Below are 19,174 nucleotides of genomic sequence, written 5' to 3'. Positions count from 1 at the left end.
CATCTATTTGTATCATCTTTAATTGCTTTCATCAGTGTCTTATAATTTTCTGCATACAGGTCTTTTGTCTCCTTAGGTAGGTTTATTCCTAGATATTGTGTTCTTTTTGTTGCAATGGTAAATGGGAGTGTTTTCTTAATTTCACTTTCAGATTTTTCATAATTAGTATACAGGAATGAGAGATTTCTGTGCATTAATTTCATATCCTGCTACTTTACCAAATTCATAAGTGACCCTATTTTTTCCTTCCAACTTTGCCTTTCTCTGACAATGCAAAATATTTTAAATTCTGAGAGGCAATTTTTGATTTAAAGAGCTTTAGTTTCAGAGAGGGGTTATTTCTTTTCTCATTAATTTTACTTTTCTTTCACAGTAAAATTAATTTTAGAGCAACCTAAATGAATGTTTATTCCCATTAATGACAGTCCTATCAATTGAGTGGAAAGTCTGCTTTTGATATGTATGCATTAGAGGCATGCAGGTTAATAAAATAATGTTAAATATTCGTAGCACAATAAAGTAGATGAACAGGACTCATATTACTGTTTTAGAAATAAGGAAACTCCTCAGAGAACTAAAAGTGACTTCTTATTTATTATTAGCACTCAGACCCACATTAGGAATGCTTGAGTTTTGCCCTTTTTTCCTGTGACCATTAACTTCATTATTTGAGCTCCTAACGTAGGAATAAATTTCTGCCCATATTGAAATTCTGTTGAGTTTATTTTGGAATAGAAACATGTCAAGTCATTACAACATTGCTAAAAATCAAAGACCCTCCCCCCCCAATTTGATGTTTTGCCTTAAATTAGAGTTTCAATGCCAAGGATGGGTTGTCTTGTAAGTGTAAGACAAAGTTATAGATAGTTCTAAAAATTAGTTTTATTATTAAGGATGTTGGGAAATGTTACCTGTCTATAATGAACAGAAGCATTTTAAAGTGGAATTCTCATTTTAGGAGAACATATTAGGGAAGCCTTTAAAGTTCTTTTCATACATTAAACCACATGAATGTATATAAATAAAGATCTAATAGCTCAACCTGTGAGTAAATCAAGGAGTGATATGCTTCAGTATGAAGTCCTAGATAGGACTGGCTGAAATGCTAAAAGGTTATCTATCCTGTAATAGGCATGATCCCTCCAGCCCAAAGCTCCAAGATGGAAGAATTAGAAAAGTCCATCTTGATCACAAACCCAGGCATCCCTGAAAGCTGAGAATATCATGGGCTTTTAAACACTTCCAAGAATGGTGATTCCAGCAATGTCTTAATGAGCTGTTTACATCTGAGAAAGCATGGTGAATACTTGGTTAAGTAACACCTATTACAGGAACACTTTGGATTTTGCTACCCTTAAAAATAATAGTTATTTCATATGAAATTTTTTTTAGGGCACGACTACTGAAACGGAAATAAGAAAGAGACGGTCCAGTTCTTATCATGTTTCCATGGATCTGTTGGAAGATCCTACAGCAAAGCAAAGAGCAACGAGTATGGCTAGTATTTTGACCAACACCATGGAAGGTATGTCAAAAGTCTTACAGCACAATTACTTTGCGGTGCTCTGGTAATGATGAAAAAGCTCTCATAAGTTCCAAGAAAATTCTTCCTGACTTGACACCAAATCATCATTATGTCTTTTACTAAATAAAAGTAAAATCCATGTACAACACATGGATTCTATTGTCTCATACAGATTTTTACATTTAGCCTCCAGGAATCTACTGCAAATTCGAGGTATACTTGGAATACCACTTTGGTAGATTAAGTTCTAAGTTGTTGAAGCTTCTTATGTGCATGACATAAAAAGGAATGTAATGATAAATGTTTATTTTTATGGTGATGCTAACCCATTTAAATTGTATTGACTGCTTGAGACTCAAGCTATAAACTCTTTTGATTTAACCAGATGTATAAATGAAAAAATGAGAATTAGGTTTTGATATTAACGTCTTTGAAGCAAAGTTTTCAAAATTTTGTAAAACTACTTTTGTCTCTCTCTGATCAGATATTACAATATCTCAGCTTTCTCTTTAGTTGCAGATTATACGTGAGTAGTGAATATATTGTTTAGAGGTCTGGATCTTATAATTCCAAAATAAAGACTTTGAGGACAGCTTGATTTGCGATCAATCATTGGCTCTGTGTGTTAGCTTGAGACTCTACACTTGTTTCTTCATCAGTAAAGTGTGGATAATGACGTTTAGATTAAAGTTGTTGTAAAGATTAAATAACGCCTCATATATAAAGTACTTATGTATGTAGAAGCACCTGGCATGTAGAAGACAGTCAATAAATATTATTATTGGTTGTTTTATTGTTGTTTTGTTAATTCACATGTTTGTGCCTTTCCATACTGTAAGTGAATTCAAACATCATCCACTTCAGCTACTTGGAAAATACTTTCATGTAAAATATATTCTATCCTCCTCCCTTGCTGTCCTTTCCCCTTCTCTCCTTTTCTCTTTTATAACCCCTCCCTTTTCTTCCCCTCCGAAGTGTGTGTGTGTGTGTGTGTGTGTGTGTGTGTGTGTAGATGTGTCAAAGGAAAAAGAAAGATGGAGAATGAAGGAGAGAGCGCGAACATGTGCTTATGCCTTTCTTCCTGTTAGTTATAGTTTCTCTTGACACTGGATAGATTCTTGCAATAATTATTTTCCAGTCTGAAGGCAAAGATCCCGTGATACTAATATCAGTACCAAAAGCCTAAAAGTCACAGCTAGGAAAATCTCACAGTGTAGATGGCCTTACATATCACAGCCATGTCAGTTACTGCAGGACCCAATTTTCATAATGTCCTAATGCAATATCAGAAATCTTTTCACTGATTTCTATGGAATATTAAACTCAGTACGTTCTTCCCCAACCTCGCCTGCGTTAGCTTGCACTCCCTCTCCTCCCCCAGCTGCCAGTAGCTTGCTCCTCCCTGTCCCTCCAGGTAAATCTTTTGAAGATTCTCTGGTCTTCTGCTCCTTGCCATAGCAAAACCACTGAGAGGAAGCTGCCAGTGGTTCTGCTACCGATGTCAGCAGCATGTCTGCTCCCTAAAGCGAGAAGTAGAGAAGGAGACAGGGTAAGTCTAAATTAACAGTCCTACTTTGAACTTCTGATAGCATTAAGTTTGGGCTAACTTAAGAAATTACTTAAAAAACATCAATCCACCACCACAAGATTGGACTTGTCCACTAATTAAGATACAGAGTTAAAAATGACTGCACCCACGTCGCCCTCCATGCAAATGTGTCTCATGGACTTGCTTAGAATGAAAAGGATGTCCTAGAGATAAGTGTAACTTAGGAAGCAGGAGACTGAGTGTTTGGTTTTAATATCTGCAGAGCTTTTAACTTTATATTTATGTGGGGAAAAATGGCTGAGTTTTCATTCTGTTTTTCATTGGTTGTGTAGAATGCAAACATTTTGAATCTGACATTAATCAAGGCTTGTTGTTAGCAGTACATAGCATATACATGCAACTAGAGCTGTCTTTAATATAATCCTTTTTTGTTCCTAATAACAGTGGAAAGGTGTCTTAGGTTGACATAATCTGTTTATTTGGAGATCCTTCCTTCTATGTCTAATCATGGTTTAGTTCACCTTTCCTTTTTGGAACCAGGCTTGTTGATCCAGGCTGGCAACTTTTGTTTTCCTTCTTTTGAACTACAGCTAAGTCTCCATTGTCCAGGCAATGAATGAATGGCCTCCTACTTAATGACACTGTAGGAGATAAGGAAAAATGAATTGTTTGCTTTTCAAGTTTTTTTAATGCAAAAACCATATGGAAATGTTTCCAGGTCAAATCCTTGGGAAGGTGGTGGGAGGTTGAGGTACAAGCACTGAGGAATTGAGGGGAGCCAGCAAAAGATCTAAACTGGGCTGTAAATGATTTTCAGTGTGGATAACCCACCCAGGAAAAATGGAGACGTGGCTGTAGTTCTCCCTGAGTGCTTTGTTTTGTTTCAAAGTGTGATATTCTTTTTTATTTTTTAGCATGAATAATTGAATGATTTTATTTTAGACTTTAACAACTCCGCTCCACTTTTTCCTGGTGTCAAGACGAGCAACACTGGCTGCATTTTGAACTTTTCTCTGATTTACTTTTTTCCACACAGTTTCTATTTGCTTCTCTTTATCTGCTAAATTACAAGTAACATTTTAAAAAATACTTATTCTGACTGTACACAGGCAAAGAGCTTTTTCAATTCTCTTTTGTTATTTACTGTAAGTAGTAAAGCCTTTTTACCTTCAGTATAAATATGAGTTTATTCGGGAGTCTTAAAAGTTTCTACAAAACAGTGCATAATAACTATATTTATATTTTTCTTCTGATTTACAATTCAACTATTGTTTACTGTTTACAAAATTACATTTAAGAGAAAAGGAAATAAGCTGGGTGCTTGAAGAATTTCAGTATATAAAGAGACAATTGAAGAATCTACATCTCATGGAATTCTGTTAAAAATAATAAGGAAATTAATTTACTTTAGGGAAATAGTAAACTTTATAATATTGGTAGTGAATGTTTATCAGCAAAGCAAAAATCACTACCTATGGTCATGTTTGTCCATTGCATAAACTCTCTTGAAAAGTTTAATTCTTAGTAAACTGTACCAGGTTTGGAGGGATAGTCCAGTTGCCACAGTAGTAATACTAAAGTGACCAACCAGAGTCATGCTATGGATGAACAAAGAATCTTTTCCTCTATTTTAGTGCTAATCGGTGATGGTCTTACATTTGGCAGAGCAGGTAACAGAGTGCAGCAATGATATTGGCAGAAAACAACAACTTCTGAATTCTTTTCTCACTCAAGAGTTGATTAAGAGAGAAATATACCAAAGGAAAAGAGCAGATAATTACCCACTTCCTAATTCTCCCAAATTCTTTGCCATTATTCACTAAGTTTCAGTATTTACAGTATCACCTTATAGATCTGTGCATTTCTGTCTTTTCTCTCCTATTATTTAGTTGAAATTCTTTTTGAAATCATTGTATTTTTTAAAAATAAATGTATTTTTATATGAAATCTTATATCATAGGTTTGGTGTGATAGTTACACATTTTAATATATTAAAATAAATGCATACCATTAAAATTTATGAATTCTACATATGTTCTACCTAAGCTCCTCTTGTATTTTACCAGTAGTACATAAGTCCCATTTTGTGAAACAGTGAAGTTCTCAGTTTCTTAGGTTTGATATTTCCTCTTCTTTTGTGCCATCTAGTTAAATTAAGAATACTGCTGAGTTTAATATACAGGCCTATATCTAATTAGGCTTAACTAGAAACTTTTTAACTAAGACTGGTGACACTGACAAAACTATCTCATTAAAATACACAAAGAACATATCTAATCCAAGAAACTGAGATTCAGCATGACTGATAAAGGTTTTAAAGACATCTCCTGAGAGGTGTTCTTTGATAATATATGTCTTGCTCTATCTGGAACATAGATGAGCTTTAAGTATACTTAACACAAGTTCTACCCATTAATTTCTGATAGCCTTAAAGATAATTAGCAGACTATTTAATATTGTAGATAGAATCTTGGAAACCATGTTTAACCAAGATAAATTTGGAAAGTTTACTAGCCTTTCTGTGCCCACACTTTTTATGACAGCTAATCCATTGTAAGTGCTTTCCTGCTCAACCATCAGATTAACCCATAATGCCTTTTAACAACTTTAGATTTTTTAAAAATCACTTTCAGTTTAAACCAAAGGCTGCTTAATAGGAAGGAAACAGTTTTCATAAGTATTCTAACCTTTTTCTTCCAGAACTTGAAGAATCCAGACAGAAATGCCCACCCTGCTGGTATAAATTTGCTAACATGTGCTTGATTTGGGACTGCTGTAAGCCATGGTTAAAGGTGAAACATCTCGTCAACTTGGTTGTGATGGACCCTTTTGTTGACCTGGCCATCACCATCTGCATTGTCTTAAATACGCTCTTCATGGCCATGGAGCACTATCCCATGACGGAGCAGTTTAGCAGTGTGCTGTCAGTTGGGAACCTGGTAAGGCTCACTGAGGGTTACTCTACCCATTGAAAGAGTTCATGATTGCCTTAATGAATTTCACATATCAGTCTCAAATTAAATATGAATTAATTGTCGTATATACCTGGACAGCAAAAGTTCAGCATCACTTTTTTATAACAAAAATATACTGCTACACTTTAGCAGTGGAAGAGATTCAAAGATTTTATGTATAGTTTGATTTAGAATTAAATATAAATTGCCCATTCATTATAAAGATTATTATGAATTATGGAGGATATTGATTTATGATAAAATCCTGATGTGTTTCTCAGGTATTTAGAATAGATTCCTTCAGACATGTCTACATTTGCCAAACAAATTATAAAATATGCCAAGTCAGATAATTTTGAAATATCATCTGTTCATAACTGAAGATGGATTTTTAAGAGAGGAAACATCATAGAGGTTATTATTTCTGTTTGAATTTGTCCTATAAATTTAAGAATTTATAAATGATTAATTTTTGCATACATTTTTACTTAAAATTTTGTATTAACATTCATGGATACATGGTAGAATGATAGAAATGAAAGTAAAGTGGTCTTTTACAGAGAAACAAAATGAATAAATTCAGGCAACAAAAGTATATTAATATCAATATGAGGCTTATTAAGTTCTCATGAACCTCCCAACTTGATAAATGAACATATAAACAGGTTCTATATAGATAGTAAATGATATATTCTGAAGTATAATACACAATATTTTTAGGCTCTGAAGTAACCACTATTTTTTTATTATAATCCAGATAGCTCTTAACTGATAAAGTTAACATATATATGCTGACCACTTATTTTGTACCAGGCATTGTATTAAATGGTTTATGTAAAATCCCTCTCTCTAGGTTCCCACAAAGTCAGTCCTCAGGTAGATACTATGAATGTCTGCATTTTACAGTGGGAGAAACTATACCCATGAGAAATTCACAGAGCAATGGAAGCTCTGAATACTGTATCAGAGACTCTAAAAGATATTTCGGAGACTATTTTAAGCTCTGGCCCAAAATCACAAAACTTTAGGAAAGAACAATAACATTACCTAGTCCAAATTTTTTCACATATATAGGAATCACTTCAACATTATCTATAAAAAGTGAGCAAGAGATCAAAGAAGCGTTATGGAGGTGGATATTAGGAAACAACTCAAATGGGCTTAAGCAAAAATAAAGCTAATTCATTACTTCAAGTAACTAAAGTCCATTTGGGCATAGATCCACATTTTAATCTGGCTAGATTCAGGTTCTCAGTCAATGTCATTGGGAGTTAGCTTCTTGCCAACTTTTTCCCAGTATGTTTTTTCATCTCTGGCTGGGTATTCTATTGATGGCAACAGTCTACCAAGTTTTATCCTGACACAGCTCTTTAAGCAGAAGGATTGTGCCTCCTAACTAGTGGTTCCAACAAAAGCCCAAGAATTGAATATCATTGGCCTGGTTGGAGTTACATGACCATTTCTAAGTCAGTCAGTTAATCTGATTCTAGGGTTAGAATGCCCTATTTGGCCAAACCAGAACCATGTCTTATCACTGGAAACAGAGTAAATGAATACAATTATGAAGAAGAAAATTAGGTCTACCATTATCAGAAGAAGAGAGAGTGGATGCTGGAAAGACATAAACAACAAATGGACAGTTCAAAATAGGACTTGTCTTATGTGTTAAGGAAGATAATGAAATAGTAGAAAATATATAGACAGGATTCACATTCTTCTCAAGTACATATGGAATATTCCCCAGCATAAGCGATAGGTAGGTCATACAACAAGCCTCATTAAACTTAAAAAGATTGAAATCAAAGTATTTTTTCTCACAAAAATAGAATGAAATTAGAAATCAATAAACAGGAATTTGGAAAATTTATAAATATATGGAAATTAAAAGCAGACTTGTAAATAACCGATAGGTTAAAAAAGAAATCACAAGAAAAATCAGAAAATACTTTGAGATGAATGAAAATGAAAACACACCAAACTGAAATAGTGCCTAGAGGGAAATTTATGCTGTAAATGCCTATAGTAAAAAAATAATACTTCAAATCCATAATCTATATTTTCATCTTAGGAAACTAGAAAAAAGAAGAGCAAACTAAATCTTAAACTAGCATAAGAAAGGAAATAATAAAGAATAGAGTGGAAATGAATGAAATAGTGAATAGGAAAACATCAGAAAAAAATCAACAAACCCAAAAGTTGATTTTTTGAAAAGAGCAATAGAAATGACAAATCTTGAGCTATACTTACCAAGAAAAAGAGAGAAAATTCAAATTACTAAAAGCAGGAATGAAGAGGGGATATCACTATTGATCTTACAGAAATAGAAAGGAGTATACAGAGTACTATAAATAATTGTACCAACAAATTAGATAACCTAGAGGAAATGGAAAAATTCCTAGAAAGTAACAAACCACTGAAACTGACTCAAGAAGAAATAGAAAATACGAAAAAACTTATAACAAGTAAAAATTGAATTAGTAATCAAAAAATGTTCCCACAAAGGAAAGCCTAGGCCCAGATGATTTCTTTGGTGAATCCTACCAAATATTTAAAGAATTAACACCAATCCTTCACAAATTGTTCCAAAAAAAAAAAAAGAGTAGAAGGAAATACTTCCCAAGAGTTTGGAATTTAAAGCTGACCAAGATGGAGAAATTGAACAAAGACTTTGGGCTTTCCTTTAAAACCCCAAAGGGGTTACACTTAAGGAGTGAAGGCTATGTCAGAGAACCAGAAGATTCAAATAGGACAAAGAGCAAACCAAAATAGCTGTGCCCTACTTAAGTATTAAACCTAACTACCATAAGTTCAGAGTGGCCAACCTATAATTTAACTTCCTGCTAGGACAAAAATCAGTACTTTTTAGAGGAAAATAATTGAATCAAAACTCTCTACAATACATTATTCACATCACATAAAAAATTACATGATATATGAAGAAATAGGAAACTGTAACTTGAGAGAAAAAAATACTCAATAGAAATAGATCCAGAGATGGCTGAATTACTAAAATTAGCATTAAAGGACTTTAGAGGACCTATTATAAATACATTTAACAAATTGAAGGAAAAAAATGGTCATCAAGAATAAACAGATGGAGAATATGAGCAGAAAAAATGGAAACTATATAAAAGAATTATCTAGACATTTTAGAACTGAAAAGTACAAATTCTAAAATGAAAAATTCACTGGATGAGTTTAAAAGAAAATTGCAGATGTCAGAAGAAAGTGTCAAACTTGAAGCAAACCAGTAGAAATTATCCAATTTGAACAACAGAGAAAAACTTACAGGAAAAATGAACTAAGTCACACTAATCTGCAGAATAACATCAAGTGGTCTAATATTTACATAAGGGAGACTCAGAAGGACAAAAGAGAGAATGGAACAAAACAAATATTTGGAGAAATAATGGCCAAAATGTTCTCAAATTTGATGAAAGATATTAACTTAGACACCTTAATATTAAATTGTAAAATTTCAGTGAACATCAACAAGGATAAATATAAAATTAACTACATTGGGCACATCTTAGCCAAGCTGTGAAAACAAAAGAAACTTTTAGAAGCAGCCAGAAGAAAAATATATATTATATACAAGGGATTAACATCTCGTCAGAAACAGTTCAGGCCATAAGAAAGTGGCCTGATGAAAAAAAGAAGTTAAAACATTATTCTATGGTGAAACTATCTATCAAAAACTAGTGTGAAATAAAGAATTTTAATATAAACAAAACCTTAAAAAAGTTGTTACACCTGAATTATGCTGCAAGAAATGCTAAAGGAAGTTCTTCAGGCTGAACGGGAAGAATGTATTAGATGGAAATTTGAGAATGATGGTCACTAGAAATGAATAAATGTGGGTGAATAGAAAATACTGTTTTTTTTCCCTTATCTTAATTTCTTGAAAAGACAACTGATTATTTAAAGCAAGCATTTATAGCATATGTAAGTATAAAATATATGAAAATATTAGCACATGTGATTGGGGTGGCCAAGATTTCTTGGAAAATAGACAAAAAGTGCTATATATTATTTAAATATTTATAGAATATTCAAACAATAGAATTCTACTCAACAATAAAAGGAGGAAAAACTGGTAATACATGCATGGGTGAATGTCAACTTTAAGTATTCAAGAGATATTTGGAAAAGTTAGCAAGACTCTCATGTTTCTGAGCTGGCCACCGAGGTAGAGAGCCATTCCATTTACTGAGTTAACAAATATCAGAAGAGAAGCAAGGCTGTGCAGAGAAAGTGATGAAATGAATTTTGGACCTGTTGAATTTGAGGTACCTGTGAGACAGTTATCCAGTGGAGATGTTGAATAAGGAAATAAGGATGTAGTTCTGGAATTCAGGGGATATGCTTGAATGGGAAAATAGATCTCAAAATGTAAAGTTATTGTAAAAAGAAAATTAGATTAAGAAGGTTGAGGACAGAAAGACCTCTGAAAAAATCCAGTGTTGAATGATTTGTTGGAGGAGGAAAAGCAACTGAGAAGTATCCAGGGAGATGTGGATCACTGAAGCCAGGACAGAAACTATTTTAAGGAACAAGGAACAGACAACGTTGTGAAAAACTCCTAAAGAGGCAAGCAAGATAACTATTAAAAGTTCAATTGAATTTATCAATGGCAGTTTCGGTTATGTTGGTGAAATTGGTTAAAGCAGTTTGTGCTGCTGGCAGGTCAGGGGGGTAAGTTAAAGAAATGGAACTAGTGAGTACAGACAAGTACACAAACTCTTAACGAAGTTGGGCTATGAAGAGAAGACAGATGGTGGTAGCTAATGGGGGAAGTAGAATACAAGGAGAGTTTCTTTTATGATGCTGGTGGTAGTTTTAAGGTGGAGAGGGACTGAGTATCTGTTGATACTTGTAAAATCCCAAAAGGAAGCAGTCAGTAGCAGGAAGAGGTAGAAACTACAGGTTAATTGAGAAAGTGAATTCTTCAAGAAGTCCAAAGAAGATACATAATTGCAGCTGCAGAAATTAGAGCAAAGCAGTGACATGTCTTTAATTTTTAACAGGAAAAGAAAAAGCAAAGTATGGTATGGATGTAAGTAGTTTGGTAGATATAAGGAAACTGAGTAAGTTCAGGTTGACTGACTTCCATTACCTCTGAGATGCAGAAGTACTGAGAGTGGAGAATAAAGAAAAATCGTTGAAGACACGTGGAAAATTTAAAATAGTTGTAGAGGAAGAAAATGGAGAATAGAGAATGCTGCTTCTCTTTGGCCAGGAAAATAATTTTTTTTTTTAAAAGCATCCTTAACATCTATAGGGCTAGTGGTGACCTTGTTTATTACAGCCAATATAAAGCCTTTTTAGCACCAGCCTTGCCTGCAGGGCCAAGGGAGGGAACCAAACTATTAGGTAATTATTTGGTGAGTTTTTGGAGGGCTAGGGAGAAGAATATTAAGTTTATTGTCTTAATTCTTTATCACTTGATAAACCTTAAATATAGTAAACAATTAAATATTGATTTGAATACAAACCATTTGAGGATACTAATTTCCTGGACCCAAACCAATTTTTTTTTGTGTGTGTATGGTACGTGGGCCTCTCACTGTTGTGGCCTCTCCCGTTGCGGAGCACAGGCTCCGTACGCGCAGGCTCAGCGGCCATGGCTCACGGGCCCAGCCACTCCGCGGCATGTGGGATCTTCCCGGACCGGGGCACGATCCCGTGTCCCCTGTATCGGCAGGGGGACTCTCAACCACTGTGCCACTAGGGAAGCCCCCAAACCAATTTTTAAAACTCAGAATTGAATTGTGATTTGTTGGGACTAAATTAAATTGCTCAATAGTTATTTATGTTTTCAAGAGTTTTCACTTGTGTAATAAACATTTCTCCCTTAGGTCTTCACTGGGATCTTCACAGCAGAAATGTTTCTAAAGATAATTGCCATGGATCCATATTATTACTTTCAAGAAGGCTGGAATATTTTTGATGGTTTAATTGTGAGCCTTAGTTTAATGGAACTTGGTTTGGCAAACGTGGAAGGATTGTCAGTTCTCCGATCATTTCGACTGGTAAATTAACTGAGAGTAAACATAATGTTTTTATAAATAATTTAATTAGTAGTCACTCCTTTCTAGAAAAAAATTACAAGATTTCCCATAGCTTTAATATTATTTGAATATACTTCTAACAAAGCAGGTGGTAATTTCTTCTTCGTCATAGTTTTAATGCATAGATTAAGTTTATTCAAATGAACAGGAAATAGTTCTGTCCTTAGTAATTGAATGGCAAGGCTAATGGGGAGAGAGAAAATGGAGGTCATAGATAAACGCATATCAAATTAAACAACACAATATGTACCTCTCAGCTATATAGGGTTTGCTTACCCATGATAAAGCTTGGTTGGGGCTTTGGGTGGGCTCATCTTTCTACCAGAGGCTAAGGGATCATGGAGTTGCCCACTTTGGCCCCGTAGAAGCCAAGACCCGGGACTGGGTACAGTGTACAGGGAAAGAAGACAGAGCTCCTACACATCTGCTCCTTCAGCCAGGTCAGGAAGTCACCAAATACACTCTCTGAGAAGAGTTGCCTGTGTTATACTTTAATTTTAAAGAAAGGGTCTTTCATTTGATCTTTATATTTCAAAGTTTATGGATCTTTTACAGATGAGACAAAATATCACTTGACACATTGCCATTTGAAGTTTGGTATGTTTTATTGTGCTGTTTATTTGAGTTGGCTCTAACTTTTTGTGATTTATTTTGAAACAACAGAGATTGTATATAGTTAGTAAAGACAGATTCTTATAGGCAACTTATCTTAACAGTGATTAGTTTCAAGACTTTGTTGTGAAGTCTGTTTAGAAACTCCCTTACCACTTTCAAATTTGTGTTAAGATCCTTAGAGCTGTGATTTCCTTTCCTAGTCTTCATGGATAGCTGTAGATCTTAATTTGAAGCTAGAAGGATGCAAAAAAAAAGCCAAAAAAAAAATTAGCAATGATTATATAACAAGTAAATATGGGCAACTACTTTTAAGAAGCTTAGTAAATCTTTGTGATAATGTGATGCAGTTTGGGGAGATAGAAGGCATAATATCATCAGTGTCTTGCTTAGTGTATCAGGCCCTTTTGCATTAATTATTCTCTGGGAATAAATTAAAATTTTTGGTTCTTATATCTGCTCCTTTGGGTCACTTAGTGGCCATTAAATAATGCACTACTCTTGACCTGACATTTACTGAAGCATCGGAAATAAAATGCTGCTGCTATTTAATGGTAAATGGTACTCTAGAGGCTTCTAATACAACCAATGTGTCAGGCACAGTAGTGGAGAGCCATTCACACTATAATGAATTGATTAATTAAATCACTGAAGACATAAAGGTTGACAAAATACAGCTTTTTACTCAAGTCCAAGTATTTCTTCCTTGAATATAATAAATCTCCTTTAAAATACAGCCTAATATTACAACAAGCTACAGATATAGCAGTCCAGAGATTTAAAGAAATTAGTTGGTTTTTCTCTTGTACCTTATATAAGTGTTGTTTGCACTTGTGCATTTCAGCATTATATTTCAAGTACAATGAAAAATATATCCACTTTGGGCTTTTAAATAATGAGAGCCTCTACGTTTCTGAAAGAGTCTTTTCTAATTAATCACCACTAATGTTAGGTATCTCAGTTCCTTAGAGAAAAACAAAAAGAATAGTATAAATGCTTATGTAAGATTCAGGAATATTTGGTGAATCTTATTCTTTGAATGCTGATGAAAAACTGTATAATTATTTTATTTACAATATAAACTATTTCAAAATGAAAAATATCCCATGGTAACAAACTAATACATTTGCCAGATAATAGTTTGGCACATGAATAATCCATCACCTAAAATTGAGACACTGTAGACTTTTCCTACAAACAAATATGCAGATTCTTCAGAATGCAGAGCAGTAATGGCCTTCTTGCTTTTGTTTCCAGCTCAGAGTTTTCAAATTGGCAAAATCTTGGCCGACTCTGAACATGCTGATAAAGATCATTGGCAATTCAGTGGGGGCTCTGGGTAACCTCACCTTGGTGTTGGCCATCATCGTCTTCATTTTTGCCGTGGTCGGCATGCAGCTCTTTGGTAAGAGCTACAAAGAATGTGTCTGCAAGATTTCCAATGATTGTGAACTCCCGCGCTGGCACATGCATGACTTCTTCCACTCCTTCCTGATTGTGTTCCGAGTGCTGTGTGGAGAGTGGATAGAGACCATGTGGGACTGCATGGAGGTCGCCGGTCAAACCATGTGCCTTACTGTCTTCATGATGGTCATGGTCATTGGAAACCTGGTGGTATGTGGTAAAACATTTTTCTCATTTTCAGTAAAAGACAATGTAACCATGAAAAAGTATGTTCAACTGAGGAATGTTTTGAATGTTTTTTTTTTAAATCATTCTCAATTTTCATGATGGCAGGAGTCAGGTGTAGCTCAGACTATTGAAATCCACATGAACTCTTTTAAAATATTTCCTTATTCATTATTTTTATTTTTTCCAGCAACGTAAACTCTTAAAATGTCTTTTGAACCAAAGCTGTTCTTCATCTCTGTACCTCTTATTGATCATGGAGAGGGCCAGTTTTGGCTTTTATATTTCAGTTCTTGTACTAAAGCATGGAAGTGCCATGAAGAGCAGTCATTCATTTTATTTATAAGTACTAATAATAGTATCACTTGAAAATGTTTCAAATTTGGGTTCTCTACAAGTTGGAGTTTAAAAAAAATAGTGATAATCTCAGTCCATTAAAAGCACATAAGGTAATTGTTGCCTAGAAACTACAGTATGAACAAGTAACACTGACTCAAGAATCACTTGTTTATCATTTCTGTGTAAAATGAACCATGTCCAACATATCTCTGCTGAGTCCTGGAGGCATGGGAAAGATGATAGGAAGATATATATGGCATTGTGATATGACATTTACCTAAACAGGAGTAAAAATAGGAACTAGTAAGTGAAAAAATGTGAAAGTGAAGTGTTATATGTCAAGTTCACAAGATGGAAACTTTGCTTTACAGTGGCAAGGATGATCAGGCAAGGCTTTGTCAAGGAGTTCAGACCTGAAATATCTTTACTGAGATGTAAGATTTAGCTCGGTAAGAAGAAAGATAGACTGTCCCAAGCCAGGGAACAGTGGACCCAGTGGTTGGGGAAGAAAGGACAGTAGATTCTCTAAGAGGGATCAGGCTCTTATACTTTAAATATAAAGTTATTATACTAAGGTGCTTGATTAAGCCCCAGTCCAGTGGAATAGTCATAACCAATATTTTAAAGTATACAATTTATAGACTTAATTTCCTTTCACATCAAAGCAACTTCCAATTCCCCAGAGGAAAAGAAAAGGGAGGGGGGGAAAAAAGCAAAAGATTATCATTTATTTCTATTTATCCCAAGATTTCAACCTCCTCAGTATTAGCTTAGATAATTCTGACCTCTTCTTAAAATAACAACAGACATGAACAGTGTACAGTCCAGAAATATGAACAGTGGCCTAAAACAATAAACATTTATTAATTGTTTCATAGTGGGTCTGAAATTTGGGGGCACCTTATCTGGGTGCTTCTGGCTTTGGGTCTGTCATAAGGTTGCTGTCAAGATGTTGGCAGGGAACTCAGTTATCTTGACTAAGACAGGAGGATCAGCTTCTAAGAAGGCTCACTCTCATGGCTATTGGCAGGAGGTCCCAATTCCTCTTTGTTGGCTGTTAGTAGAAGGCTTCAGTTTTTCTCCACATGTATCTCACCATAGGGTTGTTGATTATTTCATGACATGGCAACTGGCTTCTCCCAGAGCAGGTGACACAAAACAAAGGGCAAGGAGAAAGCCCTCTTTATGTTCTAATCCTGAAGTCACGTACTGTCACTTCTGCCATATTGTATTCATTAGAAGCTAGTCACTAAAAAGAACTCACACTTAAGAAAAAGGGATTAGGCTTTTACTTTTGAAGAGAAGAGTATCAAATAATTTATATACATAAATATATATATATATATTTTTTGGTTTTGACCATGCTGCATGGCATGCAGGATTTTAGTTCCCCAACCAGGGATCAAACCCGTGCCCCCTGCAATGGAAGTGTGGAGTCCTAACCACTGGACTGCCAGGGAATTTCCCTGTAGATTTACTTTAAAGCCACCACAATTCCGAATACAACTTGCTTGCTTTCAGAAAAGTGCAATATTGCATAGAACAGAAAGAAATGGTCATAGGGTTAATAGAAAAGAAACAAGGAAAAGGTCATAGGTTTGATTTTAGATTTGATTTGATTTCATTTATATATTTGGCATACATTGGAAGAAAAGAATAAAAGGCAGAGAACAGAACCCTTTATGACAACAATGAGTGAGCAGATCAGACACAAGCAACAGGGAATTCATAGTGGGAGTAGTGGAAAGTAAATTTGGGGCCAAACTGTGTAGAGTTTAATTTATGAAAAGGCTGACTTTGCATAACAAAATTGGAGTTTTTCTGTAGGCAATTCAGAGCTACAGATGGCTTTTTATCAGGAAAGTGACAAAGAGCAAGTGGGATTTTGGTAGAATTCATGTAGCCAGAAAACACAGAGTGAACTTAAAGAGAAGGAAACACAACATATCACATGTCATCTATTAGTTTACTGAAATAAGACACATGTCTCTAACTGTACGGAAGATTCAAGTTGAAAGAGAATTTCAGGAAGTATCCATACCTATGGATGACATTTAATATTAATTTGGATGGCTGTATATGCATAAAAAGATATAGCCTATAAAATAATAATTTCCATCTATTGGCATAAATTTAAATTCTGTACCTTTAAAAAATTTTTTTTTTATTTTTGGATGCATTGGGTCTTTGTTGCTGTGCACGGGCTTTCTCTGGTTGCGGCGAGCCGGGGCTACTCTTCGTTGCAGTGCACGGGCTTCTCATTGTGATGGCTTCTCTTGTTGCGGAGCACGGGCTCTAGGCACACGGGCTTCAGTAATTGTGGCACGTGGGCTCAGTAGTTGTGGCTTGCAAGCTCTAGAGCGCAGGCTTAGTAGTTACGGCGCATGGGCTTAGTTGCTCCACGGCATGTGGGATCTTCCCAGACCAGGGCTCAAACCCATGTTCCCTGCATTGGCAGGTGGATTCTCAACCACTGTGCCACCAGGGAAGCCCTAAGTTCTATACATTTTTTTAAAAATTAAAGAATCTCCCTTTTTTTTTTTTTTTACTATAAGTTAAAAAATAGTCCTCCTTTTGTGATATCTTGGATATTTTTTCTGGAGTTACTAGGTAGTAATAGTATCTGTCATGTTTACCACTATTAAGGAAATGTGTTCATATCACATTTGCTTAAATAAGACTGACTGAAACTGATGCAGTGCCTCCTACAATCCTTCCTTCTCATCCTCACCAGAAAGGATAATGTCCGCCAAAGACAAGCTGACATAACTTCCTGTTAACACATGTAAACTTCTGTATGGTGCTCCACCACGAGAAGTGTGAGTAACCACTGCCTAGTCCACAGACAAGACAGAGGTTTGGCCACAGACTGCTTTTCCCCAGGCTATTATTCTTGGTTTGCTAACACTGTGGCCAGAAATCCTTTTATAGGTTCAAGGCAAGTGCTGCAGAAGGAAAATACGATTTTTTGAAGATTACCACTTCTAGAAGTAGCCACCGCAGTCTCGTCTGTGTCTAAGAGAAGGCAGAGCATTAGCACACAGGAGGGATGTGAAAGTTTTGGGTTCTTCTCACCAATTAGGAATCAGGATGGAGGGACTTCCCTGGCGGTCCAGTAGTTAGGACTCCACATTTCCACTGCAGGGGGCACGATCCCTGGTTGGGAACTAAGATCCTGCGTGCCCGTGGTGCGGCCAAAAAAAAAAAAAAAAAGAATCAGGATGGAGACAGTATTGATACGTGCAATATATTTCAATCCTGAACCCCAAATGGAAATTATTATTCCAAGAGACTGGGGGACGTGTGAGTCATTTTCACTCAATGAGCTATCAGGTCTGCCCATAACCACGTGTGAGACAGGTTTCCAGGTTTCAGTCCCTGAGTAAGCTAGTTGAACTGTATTCTCTTAAATTGCCTTTGATCACAACCAACACCTTGGCCAGTTGTTATGCAGATCAATCCCCTGTGGTAACAAAGGAGCCCTAGAAATGTTTGCTCACACAAACATTTCCAAGAAAAAAGATAAATTGAAAGATAGTATAACAGAGGGTAGGTTGTATCGTAGTATTAATAACATTGATAATAACAGCTAAACTTTCTCAAGGGTTTACTATGTGCCAGTAGCTTTGTGAGAGCCACATGGATTTTCTAATTGAATCCTTACAACAATCTTGTAAGTTTAGCACTGGGAAAATTGACAGAAACTGGATTCTTACCCAACATTATAATTCTAATGAGAAAGGGGAGCAGGCCATATAGATATAACAGTAAATGACACAAGTAGATACCTGTTCCAATGCTTTGAAGAGGAACTATAAGTTGGATCTCACTCTGGGAAGGTTGATTGATATTTGTCAAGAAAAAGTTCCTAATAGAAAAGTTCATTAATAAACCTTAGGAAATCAAATCTAGAAAAAAATTATGGTACCAAAATTGTTTTACAATGGATAAAACCCAAACGTAGCATTTAATTTTTTTCTCTTGCATCTGTTTTTTCATCCAAAAAGTAAATTCAAGGCAAATCACAGTAAAATATAACTTTATTGGTAAATTTCTGATGTGAAGGAGCAGATCTTAGTATGAATACTAACAGACATGGTATAGCAATTGAAAGATGTCAATATAGACTCACAGAATTATGTGCAGTCCTTGTTGGGTCTTATAGGTTTTTACCTTTCTTACCACAATTGGTTAGACTAACTCGTACTGCTTAGACAAAGGAACTCTGAGCCTCATTAGCTTATTGGAAAGATAGGAATATAGCAAGAATGCAGCATCCTTTTCATTGGAGTTTTACTTAAAATTTTTTCTAGGATTCCTCTTCTGTACTATTTACTTTTTGTCTTTGGATCCCTTCAGGGCCATATCCTTCTTTTTTGTTCTGTATGCTTGAATAGTCAGGGACTCATGAACATTATCAATCAAATTCTGAAAAAAAATTATATTACTTGGTCTTGTGCCTATGGGAGTACTCTGTTCCTTAGTAAATTACCTC

General features: G+C 35.2%; 1 protein-coding gene across 3 annotated transcripts in view; it reads left to right on the top strand.

The window, feature by feature from the left end:
• SCN2A (sodium voltage-gated channel alpha subunit 2) overlaps nt 1–19,174 on the top strand; it is a 94,148-nt gene that overhangs the window by 33,207 nt on the left and 41,767 nt on the right. For all 3 annotated transcript variants that reach the window (XM_073807621.1, XM_073807620.1, XM_004314501.4), the window contains exons 13-16: nt 1,393–1,525; nt 5,775–6,013; nt 11,887–12,060; nt 13,969–14,325. In XM_073807621.1, coding sequence (XP_073663722.1) covers nt 1,393–1,525; nt 5,775–6,013; nt 11,887–12,060; nt 13,969–14,325 — 903 coding nt within the window. The remainder of the gene's footprint in view (nt 1–1,392; nt 1,526–5,774; nt 6,014–11,886; nt 12,061–13,968; nt 14,326–19,174) is intronic.

Source organism: Tursiops truncatus, chromosome 7 (assembly GCF_011762595.2).
Source record: "Tursiops truncatus isolate mTurTru1 chromosome 7, mTurTru1.mat.Y, whole genome shotgun sequence".
Lineage (NCBI taxonomy): Eukaryota > Metazoa > Chordata > Mammalia > Artiodactyla > Delphinidae > Tursiops > Tursiops truncatus.
Note: the sequence above shows the minus strand (reverse complement) of the source record. Positions and strands in the feature narration are given on the sequence as shown.